This window comes from Sus scrofa, chromosome 13 (assembly GCF_000003025.6).
Source record: "Sus scrofa isolate TJ Tabasco breed Duroc chromosome 13, Sscrofa11.1, whole genome shotgun sequence".
Classification (NCBI taxonomy): domain Eukaryota; kingdom Metazoa; phylum Chordata; class Mammalia; order Artiodactyla; family Suidae; genus Sus; species Sus scrofa.
Window position 1 is genome coordinate 19,477,449 of NC_010455.5, and position 19,121 is coordinate 19,496,569.

The following is a 19,121-nucleotide window of genomic DNA, read 5'->3' on the forward strand; positions in this document are numbered from 1 at the left end:
GTTTATTTAAGGATTTTCTAAAGCAAACTTTTATAGAACACGCTCACGTCTTGTTATCACATAATTTGATTTGAATAAGCAGTCTTACAATATGTTAAAGAATTACAGACCAGAAGATGAAGACTTAGAGCATATTTGCCCAGATTTTCATTCAAGGATGTTCTAGTCAAATTCTCCCCCGTCACAGAAACCAGGGACTCTTCAGGATTTGAAAAGACCTGGATTGTTTAAGTTAATGCATTCTTCTTGTTGTAATTCACATGTTCAGTTATGGGAATTATGTGAGCTTTGGCTCTTTAGAAAAAACCTGATGTATGTCTCATCTAAATGAATGTCTCTGTAGGAAAACGGACTCTCTTTTTAGGGGAAAATAAAAGCTGCTACAGAAAGTTGGGGCTTATTGTTCTTTGTTATGACCTTTATTACTGCCAAAAGCTGTAATTCAGGAAACCATCCGGTTTTTTATATTTTAGGAGAATTTAAATAAATAAACTTTTATACCTACTGTAAAAAAAAAAAAAAAAGAAAGAAAGTAAAAAGTCAAGTAATAGGCTGGGATAAGATATCTAAAACATATGGACAGTGAAAATGGGCTTGTATCCAGAATATGTTTTAAAAAGTCCTATTAATCATTTTTTTAAATGACAGACCATTCGATTTTTTAAAATGGATGAGAAATCTGAAAAGACACTTCAACAGAACATATCCAAACAGCTAACAGATACATGAAATGGTGCTCTTCTTTATTAGTAATCTGAAAAATGCAAATTATAATCATAATGACCACACATGAACCAGAAACATAAAATTTTAAAAATTAGAATAATGCAAAATATCAGCAAAAATGTAGAATAATGGGAGCTGTGAACAGTTTGAGAGTATTAATGGTAAAACTACGCTGAAAACTGTGAATATCAACTAGCAGGTGAATGTAACTTACAGCCCAGAAGATTCACTCAAATACATCCCAAGATTAACACAACTTTGTAAAGCAACTATACTTCAAAAAAGTTTAAAAAAAAATTCCAAGCAAACAAATACATAAGTATAGCAAAAGACATGGATAAGAGTGTTTCTAACAGGATTACTCATAAAAGCTACAAATAAGAAACAACTCAAAAGTTCATTGATAGTACGGATTCATAAAATATGGCCTGCTCACACAAAGGGAAACTATAAGGTAATGAAAGTGAACAACTAGAGCTGGATCCAACAATAAAAATGAATCTTAAAAAGACAATGTTAAAAGAAAGAAGCAAGACACCTAAGTGCATATTATATGACTCCATTTACATAAAATTCAAACACAGGCAAAACTAAGGTCTGGTAATAGAAGTCAGGATTTTGATTCATTTTGGGAAGGAGAGAAAAGGCAAGGATTAAGAAAAGATCCTGCTGTGGTACAGTGGATTTAGAATCTGACTATAGCAGTGTGGGTTACTACAGAGGCATAGGTTCAATCCCTGGCCCAGCATAGTGTGCTAAAGGATCCAGTCTTGCCCAGCTTCAGCATGGGTCACAGCTGTGGCTAGGATTCAATCCCTGGCCCAGGAACTTCCATATGCTGAGGTAAGGAGGAAGGAGGAGGGGAGTTCCCGTCAGGACTCAGGAGAAATGAATCTGACTAGTATCCATGAAGACATGGGCTCAATCCCGGACCTTGCTTAGGGAGGTCAGGTCAGGGATCTGGCGTTGCTGTGAGCTGTGGTGTAGGTTGCAAACATGGCTTGGATCCTGCATTGCGCCTGTGTAAGCTGACAGCTGCAGCTCCAATTCAACCTCTAGCCTGGGAACTTCCATATACTTTAGGAAGGTAGATTTGGGAGGTTTCTGGAATGTTATACTGTTCTACTATTTCACCTGTATGGTCGATACATGGTTGTATGTATTCACTTTGTGATAATCTACAGTGCTGCATACTAGTGATTTATGCACTATTCTTTTTTTTTTTTTTTTTGTCTTTTTGGAACCACACCTGAAGCATATGGAAGTTCCCAGGCCAGGGGTTCAATCGGAGCTACAGATGCTGGCTTATGCCACAGCAACGCCAGACTGGAGCCTCATCTGTGACCCACACCACAGTTCACAGCAACACCAGATCTTTAACCCACTAAACGAATCCAGGGATCCAACCAGCGTCCACATGGTTACTAGTTAGGTTTGTTATCACTGCACCACAACAGGAACTCCATTTCCTTTTATACATATATATACACACACACACACACACTATTCTGTAACTGATGTTAAAAATGATAAAAAATTTTAAACTTTAATAAAACAATCTCAATATACATTTAAGTATAGATAACGTAACATAAATATATACATACATATATACATACACACTCACACAAAATACTTATGTTAATACCATTTCTTTCATGCACATAATATGATGCATAATTTACTCAAATAAAATCCTTGTTAACCCTAGAAGTAGAAAGCGAATTAATAAATAAAGCACGATTTTTTTTTTCTTTCTTCTTTTAGGGCTGTGCCCACAGCATATGGAAGTTTCCAGGCTAGGGGATGAACTGGAGCTGCAGCTGCCAGTCTATGCCACGGCCACAGCAATGCCAGATCTGAGCCGTGACTGCGACCTACACCACAGCTCACAGCAACAATAGATCCTTAACCCACCAAGCAAGGCAAGGTACTGAACCTGAGTCCTCATGGATACTGGTCCGGTTTGTTACTGCTGAGCAATGACAGGAACTCTCGATGAAATGCAGTTTTTAAGATGACCTTATTACCTACAAATAATCGTCATGGAAATAATCTACATGGTAAGAGAAGCAGCCAGATCTGATGAGACTTATGATAACAGACTGCACCACCACCTCTGAAGTAGTCTTGCTCCTCCTGCAATCCCCTACCGAAAATCTCATCAAGCCTCTAGATCCAACTACTGATTTATAGGATATAAAGACAGACGAACACATTAAGCCACACCACAGGAAAAGAATTAGTAATAGCCAGAATATGGGAAACCTTTCAAGATAAACTACTCAGATTATTCAACAAATTAAAAAAAAAGTATTAGGGATACATAAAAATTTAAAAAGAGGAGTTCCCATCATGGCTCAGTGGTTAACGAATCCGACTAGGAACCATGAGGTTGCGGATTTGATCCCTGGCCTCGCTCAGTGGGTTAAGGATCTGGCGTTGTGAGCTGTGTTATAGGTCGCAGATGCGGCTCGCATCCCGAGTTGCTGTGGTTCTGGCGTAGGCCGGAGGCTACAGCTCCAATTAGACCCCTAGCCTGGGAACCTCCATATGCTGCGGGTTCAGCACTAGAAAAGACAAAAAGACCAAAAAAAAAAAAAAAATTCAAAAAGACTTGTAATAAATATCAACTAATTGTTAGACTTTATCTAGTGATTCAAACAAACTTTTTTTTTTTTCCCCCGGCTTTTTTAGGGCTGCTTCCAGTGGCATATGGAGCTTCCCAGGCTAGGGGTCTAATTGGAGCTGTAGCCGCCTGCCTACGCCAGGGCCACAGCAACTCGGGATCTGAGCCTCGTCTGCGACCTACACCACAGCTCACAGCAACGCCATATCCTTAACCCACTGAGCAAGGGCAGGGACCAAACCCGCAACCTCATGGTTCCTAGTCGGATTTGTTAACCACTGCACCACAATGGGAACTCCCAAACAAACTTCTAAAAATATATACATACTGACCTGATCAGTTTTCCCCCAATGTGGATTACCCAGGCAAATGTAAAGGAGGGCTAGCACCAAGGGACATGAGCTATACCCAGGGCAAGAAGCTAAATCACCCCGACATTAAGGGACAGATATTTTGATTATCAATGCTTTCTATTGAAGGACTTAATTGAAAGGGGAAATGATAGAAAATCTATACATATTGAGAACTAAAACCCCCAACAAATGAAAGATGTTAACTACCTGATGAAGCATTCTTCATTCCAGAAAGCAGAACCACCAGAACCAGTCCCGGGGCCCTGAAACCCCAGCCTTAAAGATGAATACAAGCTTGCATCTACCCTGATCTTTGTCTGTGGCCCTATTTCCCACTCCCAAACTATAAAACTACCTCTATTTTCTCCCAAAGAGGACAGTCTGCTGTGGCCTCCTTTGCCTGGCAAAGCAAGAAAGCTATTTTTTTTCTCCTTCATGCCCCCAAAACCATACATACTTATGACATTTATAAAACATTATCATATCTATGAAAGTTTGAACCCTAGCTGGATTTGATATTACAGAATTATTTGCAAGAAAATTTAAGGTGTGATGATTGTATTGCAGTTGGGATTGAAAAAAAAAATTTTTTTCCCCTTTAGAAATATATTGAACAACAAAGATCTACTTTATAGCACAGGGAACTATATTCAATAACTTGTAATAAGCTATAATGAAAAAGAGCCTGAAAAAGAATATATATACACACACATATATAATGGAATCACTCTGCTGTATACTTCAATTTTAAAAATTAAAAAAAAGATACATTGAATTATTACAGATGAAATGCTATGATTTGGATTTGTTTAAAAATATAGGACAGGAGTTCCCATTGTGGCACAGCAGAAATGAATCTGATGAGGATTCGGGTTCAATCCTGGCCTTGCTCAGTGGTCAGGGATCCAGCATTGCCGTGAGCTGTGGTATAGGTTGCAGACACAGCTGGGATCCCGTGTTTCTGTGGCTGTGGCTTAGGCCATTTGACCTCTAGCCTGGGAACATCCATGTGGTACAATGTGGCCCTAAAAAGCAAATTAAAAAAAAAAAAAAAAAGGGGGGATAAGAGTAAGTAAGTGAGGGTGTAACATACAAAACTGGCCACAAGTTAATTACCGAAGCTGCATAATCAGTACTCAAAGGTTTATTATAGTATCCCATCTACTTTAGTATATATTTGAAATCTTCCATAATAAAAAGTTAGAAGAAAAATTTTTAGGTAAACCCCCTTAAAATGAAGACTAAAAATACATTACAAAAAGAAAATTTAATTACAATAATATCTTTAATAAAAATTAAAGTACTAAATAAGTACTAAAAAAAAAAAGCATCCTTAAAAAAAAAATGCTCTGATACACTAAAAGCTTATCAGCAGGATCATCACTGATTGCTACTCTACTCAGGTATTATTGGTCTTCTTTTCATTTGACTAGGTTGTAAGGGTAGTAACTGATCATTTTTTCCTTTGTGGGTCTATTTCTTTGCTTTTTATGCAAAAAAAAAAAATTACTTAATGAATGGATTAATATTTTCATTAAATCCTTGCTCATCAAGTATCTTCTAAATAATGACTGTAACTCAAAAGATACTGAAGATGGTAATTAATTATGTATTAAATAATACATAAATAATATATAAGTATATAATGAAACAGTATCAAAAATTATAGGATATTAGAAAATTTTTAAACAGTAATAAACTAAATATCCTTTAATATCTTTAGAATACTAAAACATTCCAGAATATTGAACCTATTTTAAACAAACACATGAAATTATAACTTTTAAAACGAGTGGCAAAAAAATAAAGTTAGCAGGACTTACCTAGCAGGAGGAATTCCTTTCTTATAAAGGTCCATTCTCACTTTATCTCCCACATGTCTATATATCTCCACTATAGCCAAGGTTGCAGCATCTCTAACCTGCCAAATAATTTGAAACTTAAAAATAAAAACTTACACAGGATACAATAAAATACTTCACCTCAAGATAACATTACATCTGCAGACCAACTAGAAGTTCCAATTGTTTTAATGCCTTTAAACCCCTGGAAGAGTATGGCAGGTCACTAACAAAAACCAAGAGGACCTGCCAAGAAATCTCTAGAGAAATCTTGTAAAAGTTTTGTAGAAATCTAAAAAACATGTAAATAAAAGCAGCTTTTAAAAAATCTATTTGTAATAAGATTATACAAAAAACTAATAACAACTGTATGACTACAAATCATTGTCACAGTTTATATATTTCCCTTGGATAAAACTGCCTTTCAAAAATGTGACCTGGGGAGTTCCCAGTGTGGCTCAGCAGGTTAAGAACCCAACTAGTATCCACAAGGACACAGCATATTCAATCCCTGGCCTTGCTCAGCGGATTAAGGATACAGTGCTGCTGTAAGTTGCAGCGCAGGTCACAGCTGCAGCTCAGATCTGGCATTTCTGTGGCTGTGGCACAGGCCCGCAGTTGCATCTCTGATTCAACCCACAGACTGGAACTTCCATATGCCACAAGTTCGGCCCTTAAAAAAAAAAAAAAAAATGTAGCCTGGGAGTTCCCGTCGTGGAGCAGTGGTTAACGAATCTGACTAAGAACCATGAGGTGGTAGGTTCGATCCCTGGCCTTGCTCAGTGGGCCATCAATCCGGCGTTGCCATGAGCTGTGGTGTAGGTTGCGGATGTGGCTTGGATCCTGCGTTGCTGTGGCTCTGGTGTAGGCCGGTGGCTACAGCTCCGATTGGACCTCTAGCCTGGGAACCTCCATATGCCGCAGGAGTGGCCCTAGAAAAGACAAAAAAAAAAAAAGTAGCCTGAACTCAAACAGATAATACACACCAATGTTCATGGCATCATTATACACAATAACTAAAAGGTGGGAACAAATGTCCATCTAAGGGTGAACGGATAAACAAGATGTGGTATACATACAATGTAGTATTATTCAGCCTTAAACAAGAAAAGAAAGAAAGAAATTCTGACACATGTTCAACATGGATGAACCTTGAAGACATTATGCTATGTGAAATATGCCAAACACAAAACAACAAATACTGTATTTTTATGAGTAAGTCAAATTGATAGGGAGAAAAAGTAAAATGTGGCTGTCAGGAGCTGAAGGATTGTGGCGAATGAAGTGTTATTGCTTAACTTGGGTAGATGAAAAAGTTCTGGAGATGGATGTTAGTGGGGGCATATAACAATGCGTACTTACTACCAATGAACAGTACACTTAAAAACAGGTGAAATGGTAAACTCTGTATTGTGAATATTTTACCATGATTAAAAGAAAAAAATAAATGTGGCCTAAACAGAGGAATTTGGAAGACAGCTTTTAGTTCCATTGAATAGCTCACTGTCAAAAGACAGATAAAGAAAGAGTAGAACTCTCTAGTAGAACCTCTAGAAGCAGATCTGGGGTCTAAAAGCAGGGGAAACCTTATCCAGGGTAATTCCAAATGCCTAAGCTGTGCCAAAAGGGTCACAGCCAAGATTCAACTCCACCAGGAGGGACAAGATCCAGACACATCCCGGTATTGATGCCTATACCAGGATTTTCAAGTCAAATAAAGAAATTTCTAATAGGCCATATACCACAACAGGGTTATGAAAGTTGTTGTTACACAGGAATGAAAAGGAAGCTGACAATGTGACCTTATAGGAGGACTATAGAAGGGAATCCAGGATCTTTGTTACCCAATCTTTCAAATTCAAGAACTACCCTTTAATTTACATCTATTTCTAATCCTAACCAAACAACTAACAAACTTAAGCAACGTTTGTGAATATAACATATTCTTAAAAACTAATTTTGGTGGATTTTTTTTAAAAAATGAAGTGAAATTTTTTACTTTTTTTAGGGCAGCACCCATGGCATATGGAAGTTCCCAGGCTAGGGGTCGAATTGGAGCTGGAGCTGCTGGCCTATGCCACAGCAACATGGGATCCAAGCCTCATCTGTGACCTACACCACAGCGAATCCCCAACTCACTGAGTGATGCCAGGGATCGAACCTTCATCCTCATGGATACTAGTTGGATTCATTTCCACTGCACCACAACGGGAACTCCTAAAGTGAAATATTGATTTTATCACCCCCCTCCACCCTCTCTGTCTTTTTAAAAATGGATTAAGAGTGCTAGAAAAGGTGAGGCCAAAAAATTAGTCAATGCTTGAATATAAATAAAGTTTTACCTGACTGTTGTAATCTCCAAAGAGGATACACAAATGTGGTACCAACTTGCTGAGGACTAGTGGCTGAGCCCCAAAACTAAATATAATTTGAAAAAAAATTGAGAGAATTTGCTTTTAATAAAACAGTAAACAAAATATTTGTATACATTCTTCTTGTCTGTCTCAATAAGACAAATATGGTAGAGAGCATGGACACACATCATTAAAACATGAAGGACAGGAGACACAAGCAAAAACTATTCCAAACAATGTGAGATACTCAAACGTGAATAATCATGACTGATATGAAAACTGTCAACACATGAGCCAATAGAGCAAAATGTTCAACCAATGGCATTCTGAAACCTAGTAACCTATCAATAACTCAAGAAAATTTGAGCTTTTGCATTAAAAGTAATTTTCTTTAGACCCTAGGTCTCAAATGAATTTGTATTTCGATAAAATAAGAAAATTAAAAGATTTTTATTTATGTTTATTAATATTTTGATGAGGTCATGGGTTGAAAGCAAATGACAAGAGAGCCAAAAACCGTAAAAGCTGTGCAAATTGAATGCACTTACAAGTTCTAGATGGCAGAAAGGACCATAGAGGAGTAAAAGAAAATAAAGTGAAGGTACAGTTAGAGAAAAGGAAGTAACAGCATAGAAGAAGTTGAAAGCTACTATATATTACCTTTCTTGTTACAGAGAACTTGAAAAAAATCATCTAGAAAGAGAACATAAGCCCTAGTTCACAATTTCTCCCCTAGAGTTCTGAGCTCTGTGGCATCTATGCTGTCAGACCTTTGCACACTATCGCAGCTCTACTGTCTGATTACCTGGGGGGCTCCTGTTCAGTCTATGATTTTGGTAACCATCTGCCATGCTCTAGAAAGCCCAGTGCTAACTGGCAAAAGGGGGCGAGGGAAAATGACTACAATAGCTACAATACCACTGAGTTGAAAAAAATTCCAAACTGGGTCCAGGACAGAAGCAGATCCTACGTTACATCAGCATATTTGCTATATGACCATCTATTTTGGGTGGCAACTATTAACATGCTAAAGAGAAAAGAGAAGCTTTTCTTATCATCGACTAATAATTTTAAATTAACAATAAAGATAACACACAAAAAATTAAGACATAAAATAAAATAAAAAAAACTCATGCCAGAGATTAACTAATAACTATTTAAATTTTATTTACATAGCTTTCCTTGAGCTTTGTGAAACGTATTTTTTTAGAAAAACGAGAAACATATTCCAGTAATCATAAAACTTACACATTTAATGTTTCGATAAGACAGAGACACACGCCTTCTCGAGATTGAGAATTCTTGTGCTTAAAACCAGAAGCCAACTGTTCCCAAATGTACTATTTGAAAGAAAAGTAAACATGTATAATAAAAAAATTAAATTACTCATGTTACAACCTTTTATCTATTCTCAATCTTACTACCGACCTTATTGGTAACTATTCACTTCTTTACAAGTTTTTCTAAGCCAAATTTACACTGATGCTGCTCTCACCTATTTTTAAATATCCTAATCACATTTTTAGTTTTTATATCTTTCATCTTAGATTTCAATTTTTCTCAGAAAAACCATGTCCAACACCTACAAACCTTAAAATTTCCAAGGACACATAATTTACTCTAAGCCTTTACAAACCTTCAATAACAATGCTACCATTATAAGCCCAGTAGTACTGTAAGCATTTGAAAGGTCCAATGTTGCCTAGCAACTAGTAAAGACTGTCACATGGAACAGGCTTTTTCAACATTTTATAATTCAGGCATTTTTCCTTTTAACACTGGATATAAGTACAGAAACATATTTGAGCAAATCATTCTATTGTTACTCCACCATAATCTTTTTGTTCTTTTTGGGGGGGAAAAGTGGAGATAAACCTATACAAACAATCTAAAACAATTATATGGGTTTGTATAAAAAGGCCTTCCACTTTTACTTTTTCCAAATATATAGCCAATTGTCCCAATCAATCCTTCTCCACATTTAGAAACACCACCCTTACCACTTACTAAATTCATGTGTACATACAAACAGAAACGCACGCACGCACACACACACACACACACACACACACCCCCAAAACCCTTCATGGAATCTATATTCAGTTCTACTAATAACACATTTTTCTCTGCCAAACTTTCTGGAAGGTAACTTTGAAGCTTACCCCCCCCCAAAAGAAAACCACCAAAATCTTAAATGTGAATAACCTTCTCAGCCACACTGTCCCTTGTAATCTGTTACAGAGTTATATTTATGTCCAATGACGTTTGTATAAGGATGCCCTTTATAGCACTCACTGTAACAACAGCACATCAAGGGAGTTTCTGTCATGGCTCAGTGGAAACATATCTAATATCCATGAGGACGCTGGTTCAGTACCTGGCCTCGCTCAGTGGGTTAAGGATTTGGTGTTGCTGTGAGCTGTGGTGTAGATCACAGACGCAGCTCAGATGTGGCATTGCTGTGGCTGTGGTGTAGGCCAGCTGCTGCAGCTCCAATTCGACCCCTAGCCTGGGAACTTCCATTTGCCACAGGTGTGGCCCTAAAAAGCAAAAAAAAATTAGAATTTGAGCTGCTAAGTCAGTGTCAAATGATACCCATTGTATTATAAAAATCAGGACACACACAAACACACACCCCTCTGTACTCTACAGTATAAAATATCTGGGAAACAGTTTATTTTTACAATTCAATATTCTTTGGATATTTTATAAAACATATGTAATATTTTTAAGCTGTATTTTAAATAACACATAATATCATTGCATATACTGTAAATTCTGATTTTTCCCCCCATTTAACATGAGCTACTCTTTAAATCTCTGTTTACATGTCAATTTATTTTTACTCCTCTTTCAAAATACCTCTGTAAGGGCAATTTTTTCTCCTGTGTTCGTAAAACATACATCACTGTCATATAACATATGCCTTATATAATTAGCAACCACCTGTTAAAATAAAAAATTTTCTTCCTGTCTCTGTAAGGGTTGCAGAAATTCATATAACATTCAGTAGTTCTCAAGCCTTCTCACTGAACACTGTATAATTTGCAGGTAACAAAAACCACAAAATCGTAGCAAATAATATAAAAAGTACATTGTCAAGTCACTTAAATCTATGGTTAGCTTTTTGAAAAATCATTAAAGAATAGAAAATAAGAAAAAGCAAAGCAAAAAAAATCAAAAAGTTAAACATTGACATTTTATCTTAAATTTCAACTTCTTTAAAGCATCAGCAACAATTCACTGTTTAAAATTTCAGCTTTCACATCCCTGGTGTTTTACTGACTTGCTGTGATTACCATCTATTTTACTGTTACATCATCATTAATAGCAAAATTCAAATTTTAAAATGTAGGCCTACCATAGGTGGTGCTACTTGATCCATTAACTTCAGTATCAGAGCCTGAGTTTTATCTCGAACCTTGTCTTTGGCATCTCCCAATCTGTCTATTAAAGCTACAATAACTAGAGAAAAGAAGAGGAAAGAATAAATATAATTCATCTCCATCATAAAACGTATTTTACAAAATTACAAACACCAATTATTTCCATAAATGAAAAGTTATGAGGTAATAAGCAAATTGTTTTAAATTCTTTATTCATGAGTCAAAAAACACTGAGAAGTTCCTCTTGTGATTTAGCAGGTTAAGGATCTGGTGTTGTCACTGCTGTGTTGCTGTGTTACCTGTAGAGGTACAGGGTTCCATCCCTGGCCTGGGAACTTCCATATGACAGTGTGGCAAAAAACAAAACAGAACAAACAAACAAAACCAACATCCAGTGATAACAATAATATGTTCAAAAAACAGTTAAAACAATATTACTCTATTTAGAGATACATATAGATGGTTAAGTTCTGCAGACTAGCAAGGGAGTGATTATGACAGTAGTTACCTCTGGTAGAGGGTGGGAGGCGTCATCAGGAAATGTAGAGAGAATACACAAGTTCTAGTTTTTTGACCTGGACATAGGCAGGTGTTGGTTTTATAATTATTCTTCAAGTTGTTTGATGTCTATTCTTTTATATGTACAACATATTACTCAACTGACAAAAACAAAAGACTAGGTTCATGTGATTGAGGTCTTTCTCTACTATTTCCAAGATTTTGGCACTACTCCTTGAAAGGAGGCAGGAAAGGCAGGCTAGAGTCCATTCTTAGAGTTTTCATGAAACAGATTTCTGTACTTAAAACAAGGCACCACAAAGAAATCACAACCATTGGGGGGTAGGGTAAAGGGGATGGCAGTGGGTAGAATTTGGAGGGCATGGGTTCCAAGGTCAGCTCATAGGGCAAAAATATCTCATAACAAAATTATCTTTTTGTAATCCCTTATATTTCCACCATTTACTTAATGTGGTTTTACTAAATGTGTGACCACACTATTTAATCTTTTTGTCTTTACTTCCTCAATGCATAAATGTTAGCAGCAGCACTCAGAAGACAAATGAAAATTAAAATACATGTAAACAGCTCAGAGAGCAAAGGACACTGGATAAGCACTCAATGTGTCACCTACTACCCCCACATAGCTGTCATCATCCTGCAAGTTCAAAAGCGAAGAAATTAAATTCTTTTGTTTTTCCTTTGATATTACAGCTACAACCTTCCTTTCCCTGAGGCAGGAGAAGCTGAGGCCTACTTTAAATAAGGGAAGGAGGAAAAAATGAGATCAAGAAAGGGATTTTTCTCTATTTTATTTACAGACACATATAATTAAATGTGTATGTAATAAGATGCAAATGTATTCTACAATGTAACAATGTCTACAATATAACAAGACTGATGTAATAATGATCAACAACATTTAAGGAAAGAAGAAAGACGACAGTGAGAAGCCAACTATACAAAATGGAAAGATTATTCAAAAATCTAAGCTTGATCAAGGAAAAGATTATGTAAGAAAACAAAGTTCTTGCCATAAAAATCATAAGCCTAATCAAGAGGCAACTGAAGTATCTATCAATTGAAACAATAGAAATATTTCCTATTTTGCTTAGCGTATTGTTAATACTAGAGAAATTCACCTATACCTATAGGATTGGCTACTGTGGAACTCTGGTTCTGATAGCTTCTGAGAGGCAGAGGCAGAGACACTTAATAAATGTTAGATACTATTATGTGCTAAGCACTTAATTATCTCATTTAATCCTCATAACAATCTTATGAAATAGAGTATGCCTACTGGATAGAGACAGCCCAGAAAGATTAAATGTCTTGCCCAAGATCACACAAACAGCAAGCAGTGAAACCATGATTTAGGTAATCTCACGTTAAGCTGCAGTCTTAAGTACTTCCATTTATTGGTAACTGAGGTGTTTTGGGTGTATGTGTGTGTATTAACCGCCACATGATAATGGGGAAAAAAGGACATTTCATTCTTGAGAGATGGAGTTTAACTCCAAAAATAAAATTAAAATTTTGGCCGAAAGAGGCTCTCGTTTTAATTTAAAACCTAAAATTTATAAACACAAAAAACCTGATACTATACATAAACCTAGATTTACAGCTAATAAACAAAAAAATTCATAAATTTTTTGCACTAGAATCCCTTTCAAACATATACACTCTTGGAGTCAAATAGAACAAGGTTTATTTCTAGCTCTACCAGTTACTAATTACGCACGGTAGTAAACTGCTAAAACTTCAAAGTTTCCTTGTCTGTAAAATAAGGAGGGATCCAGGTCTATACCTCACGTTAGTGAGCAAATAAATAAAACTGGTAAAAAGCTCCTGTGCCAAGCCCATAATAAGCATTCAGTAGTGTTAGCACTCTTCCTTAAAAATCTGTATATAATACCACAGAATTATCATTCAACATGATGAACAAGCAACAGGTAATCATTGGGAATCCCAGGTGACTACCGGGAATCCAAAACAGAGCTTTTCATTCTGTAAATTCACAAAAAGAACTTGTTAAGCAAATAAGTATAACTATCATAGACTAGAATTTTGAGTGAAACATGGAAAAAGTCTGAAGTGCAGCTGTCTGCATATTTTATTCTCTTGGCATTGTACAACATGCAGACCATTTTACAAGACATAAAGCTGATGACCAGTATCCTGACTGTTCTAATTCCCTTTCTACAATACCATTTTGGATTAACACTATCTGTTCAGAATTGTACTGAATTCTGTTATCATAAGATAAGGGTTGGTGATTTGCAATTTACATGTAAATTGTCTTTTCTTGGTTTGAACATTTAATGCTTCCACAGTTCAAGTCATCACCAAAAAAATTTTAATATTTTATATTAAAGAATTACATTAGGAGTTCCCATCGTGGCTCAGCGGTTAACAAACCTGACTAGTATCCATGAGGATGCAGGTTCGATCCCTGGTCTTGCTCAGTTAAGGATTCAGTGTTGTCATGAGCTATGGTGTAGGTTGCAGACACAGCTCAGATCCAGCATTGCTGTGGTTGTGGTGTAGGCCGGTGGTTAAAGCTCCAATTCAACCCCTAGCCTGGGAACCTCCATATGTTGCAGGTGCAGCCCTAAACACACACACAGACACACACACACACACAGATAGAAGATTTACATTAATGGAGCCCATACTCTTTTTGGTATTTTGTCTAAAACTGAATATGAGAAGTTCCTATGTGGCTCAGTGGATTAAGGATCTGGTGTTGCCACAGTTGTGGCACAGGCTGCAACTGCAGCACAGGTTCGATCCCCAGCCCAGAAATTTCCACGTGCCACAGTACAGCCAAAAAAAAAAAAAAAAAAAAATTTCACAGTGGGGAAGAGTGGGTCAGGTGCTTGGGAAATAAATGGGACAATTTTTAAAAATAAATATATAAAAATAAACATGAATCTAAATTTTCCCAAAACTTCACTTATAATTTAAAAAAATAAAAAATATCTGTAATGACAGTTACTAACCTAAGAATAGCAAAAGAAAACAGTATCACTCAGGAGTTCCCCTCATGGCACAGCAGAAACGAAGAGGTTGAGGGTTCGATCCCCGGCCTTGCTCAGTGGGTTAAGGATCCGGCGTTGCCATGAGCTGTGGTGTAGGCCACAGACATGGCTCAGATCTGGCATTGTTGTGGCTGTGGCATAGGCCAGCAGCTGTAGCTCTGATTTGACCCCTAGCTTGGGAACCTCCATATGCCGCAGATGTGGCCCTAAAAAGCAAAAAAAAAAAAAAAAAAAAAAAAAATCCAAAAAACAAAAAAGAAAGAAAGAAAATAGTATCACTTACCTCAAGTTACATATACCTAAAGTTACATTATCCAAAGGGCTCCTAAAATGGTTTAGCTAAGGTCTAAGACAGTAAAATAAGAAAGCTAACCCAGGGTCTCTTAGTTGAGCACTATATCTCTTTAAGAGCACACAGATATAAGTTACCTGTGCAAAGAGCTATCATACAAATCAGAAATAATTAGCTTTCATATTCGTAAAGTAGAAAAACCCAGTAAATGGGTAAAAAGTGGGCATTCAATAAAAGGTAGCAAAACTATGATGAAATTTTCCTATTATATCACAGTGACTCTCAAGTAATAAGTTCAAAATGAACACTTAGGGTCCCCAGTGAAAACAATACTAACAGTAAACACACAGGGATAACCAGAAAGAGTAGGAAATTAAAAGATAAAAAATTTGGGAGTTCTCGTTGTGGCTCAACAGTAATGAACCTGACTAGTATCCATGAGGTTGCAGATTCAATCTCTGGCCTTGCTCAGTGGATTAAGGATCTGGTGTTGACATGAATTGTGGTGTATGTCGCAGACATGGCTTTGATCCCACGTTGCTGTGGCTGTGGTGTAGGCTGGCAGCTGCAGCTCTGATTCAACCTTAGCCTAGGAACTTCCATATACTGTGGGTGTGGCCCTAAAAAGACCAAAAAAAATTATACATATGAGAATATGTAGATACATGGGAAACACATACAAAATACACCAACCAAAACAAACCAATTTAATATAATTTATTAAGTATCTAAGGATATAGGAGTTCCCGTCGTGGCGCAGTGGTTAACGAATCCGACTGGGAACCATGAGGTTGCGGGTTCGGTCCCTGGCCTTGCTCAGTGGGTTAAGGATCCGGCGTTGCTGTGAGCTGTGATGTAGGTTGCAGAGGCGGCTTGGATCCCACATTGCTGTGGCTCTGGCGTAGGCCGGTGGCTACAGCTCCGATTGGACCCCTAGCCTGGGAACCTCCATATGCTGTGGGAGTGGCCCAAGAAATAGCAAAAAAAAAAAAAAGTATCTAAGGATATAAGAATCATGATGTAAAGAAAAATTCAGAGTAGGTGAAATTAATCTGAAAAGCTCCCAGATACTGAAATCTGAAGTAAATCATTTAGAGAAAGGAAGGACATTGGAGAAGAGAGATTTCAAAAAGAAGTAACAACACAGCAGAGGCATAAACAAGTCAAGGCAGGGTAAGCAAGTTTCTGATTAGCAAGAGTGAGAGTATCACAAAGTTATGAAGATCACAAATTAATAAGGCTGCTGACATGGAGAAGAGTCATACATGCTGAGATGACTGCAACACTAAGGACAGCAAAAAAGAAGTAAGTTTTGAAAGCAAGACAGTCCTAGGAGGTAGTAAACTAGAGTTCTGGTCCTAATACTTGCACTGCCTCAACAGAAGTCAGTACGTACACCAAGCCCCATCTGGCCCTCCTGTGTCTGAAAAAAAACGTGAGACACAAATACCTAGTTACTCCCAAGTCTATGATATTGTTCTTTAACAACTAATAATAGAAAGCTACTACAGGGCAGGGGTTACAAACACAAATGTCAGGGAGGTACCAGAAATGCCAAAAATGAACCAGGCCTAAGAACTGCAGTACTCCACCCTCTGTGTATTATAACCAAAATTTTCAGTTATGAAGAGAAGAGGAACTTATGAATTGGAAAGCTCATAGGCCAGACATAAAGGAAGCTACGACACAGCTTCTGCCAATATTCACATGTGGGAATGTAAGATAAGGGCTGCCACTTGGCCAATTTTTCAAGTCAAGCCACAAATATGGATTTTTGTGTAAAACTTCCTAAACACTGATTCGAAAATACATAATCAAGTAACACATTTTTACAGAATACAGTATTTAACATCTATCATAGGATTTTAAGCAGGAGACTCACAGTAAAAATTATCTTTCCAGAAGATATTCATACAAAGACTGAAATGGAACCAGGTACTGACTAAAAAAGAAATAATAAAGATAGGGAAAGTCACTAAGATGCTTCTGCTGAAAGGATAGTTGAACAATGAGAAAAAGAAACTGGTAGAATTTGGTGGCATACTGAACATGAAGAAAAAGCTGACCAAAGAATGTGAAAATAAGTTGTGATGCTGTATTATGAGGCATTAATTTAATCCTGGAAAGAACATCACAAACATCTAAGGAGACTCTTAAATATATTTATTTTCTTTTTTTGGTATTTTTAGAGCTGTACTCACAGCATACAGAAGTTCCCAGGCTAGGGGCTGAATTGGGTCCAGGCCTGCCAGCTACACCAAGCCACAGCAACCCAGACGGCAAGCTGCTGCATCCGGCAAGCTGCTGCATCCGAGACCTTCACTGCAGCTTCCGGCAAAGCAGATTCTTAATCCACTAAGCAGGCCAAGGATTGACATCCTCATGGACACTAGTCAGTTCATAACCTGCTAAGCCACACTGGGAATTCCACCCTTAAATGTATTTCTATATAATAGGACCAAATCCAATTAGTGAAGCACTCCAAAAGGCACGCCAAGGTCATTTAGGTTTAGCAAATAAATCAAAGTAAACTTTGCAATCCAAAATACTATACAAAGAGCATTACACCAGGATATCGGATATCGTTCTGGACTGCATCTCACTTTAAGTGCTGTCAAAGTAGTCTACAAACTACTTCTGGTAAAGAAATTGTGAGTTCTTCTAAAATAAGATTTGAAAACAATCTGACCAGTTATTTTACATTTGTTGAATCTAACAATTAAAAATTGAGCCTTGTTTTTCTTTTCAATTTCATTTTGCTATAATTTATTTCTACTGTACTTTATAAAAAAATATTGAGAGACAGGATTAAGATGGCAGAATAGAAGGAATGGAGCTCAACTTCTCTCCTAAAAACAACAAAATTCACAACTAGAGACTGAGCAATCTCCACCTGAATGGACTGGAAACCTTAAAAAAGATACCCTACTCCAGAAGAAAAAGAGGAGGCCACATCAAGAGGTAGGAGGGGCGATTTCATGATATAAACAACCCCATACCTCCTGGTGGGAAGCTCCACAGACTGAAAACTAACTGGTCAAAGAGACTCACCTACAGGAGTGAGAGTTCTGAGCCCCACATCAAACCCTCACATGCAAGGATCTGGCACTGGGAGAAAGAGCCCCTGGAGCATCTGGCATTGAAGGCCAGTGGGGCTTGTGCACAGGAGCTCCACAGGACTGGGGGAAGTGGAGACCCCATTCTTAAAAGGCACACACGGACTTCCACGTGCACTGAGTCCCAGGGCAGAGCAAGGTCAAACCTGACTGCAGTTCTTGGAGGACATCCTGGGAAAACAGGGGTGAATGTAGCTTGTTGTGAGGGAGGGACATTGAAGGCAAAGCTCTCAGGAATATTCAGCAGCTGTCTTTCTCTGGAGGTGGCCATTTTGGGGAAATCTGGCCCCACCTGTCAGTCAGCGCTGAGAAGCCCCAGGGCAAATGGCAATCCAGGTGGGATCACAGCACCACCCCTCAGTAAACAGGCTACCTAAAGACCTCTCAGGCACACAGCTGCCTCTAATCCCATCCAGAGACTAAGCCCCACCCACCAGAGGGATTAGAATCAGCTCCACCTACCAGTGGGCAGGCATCAGCCCCTCCCATCAGGAAGCCTACAGTAAGCCCCCCATACCGACTTCAGCCACAAGAGGGGCAGACACCAGAAGTAAGAGAGGCTACAACTCTATTATCTGTAAAAAGGTCACCACACCAAAAACCTACAAAAATGGAAAGACAGAGAACTATAACTCAGATGAGGGAGAAAGGAAAAACCCCAGAAAATCACCTAAGCGATGAGGAGATTCTTAGCCTCCAGGAAAAAGACTTTAGACTGTTGATGCTGAAGATGATACAACATATTGGAAATAAACTGGAGGCAAAGATAGAAAACTTACAGGAAACACTGACCAAAGAGATACAAGATACAAAACTTAAACAAGAAGAGATGCAAAATACAATAACTGAAATAACAAATTCACTAGAAGCAGCTAACAGCAGAAT

The 19,121-nt window shown here is 37.7% G+C and overlaps 1 protein-coding gene across 28 annotated transcripts in view; it reads right to left on the reverse strand.

The window, feature by feature from the left end:
• Positions 1-19,121, reverse strand: part of CLASP2 (cytoplasmic linker associated protein 2) — a 205,160-nt gene that overhangs the window by 172,019 nt on the left and 14,020 nt on the right. For all 28 annotated transcript variants that reach the window (XM_021071582.1, XM_021071594.1, XM_021071595.1 and 25 more), the window contains exons 3-6: positions 11,265-11,368; positions 9,152-9,243; positions 7,892-7,967; positions 5,532-5,629 (exon numbers count right to left, since the gene is read on the reverse strand). In XM_021071582.1, the coding sequence (XP_020927241.1) occupies positions 5,532-5,629; positions 7,892-7,967; positions 9,152-9,243; positions 11,265-11,368 (370 nt within the window). The remainder of the gene's footprint in view (positions 1-5,531; positions 5,630-7,891; positions 7,968-9,151; positions 9,244-11,264; positions 11,369-19,121) is intronic.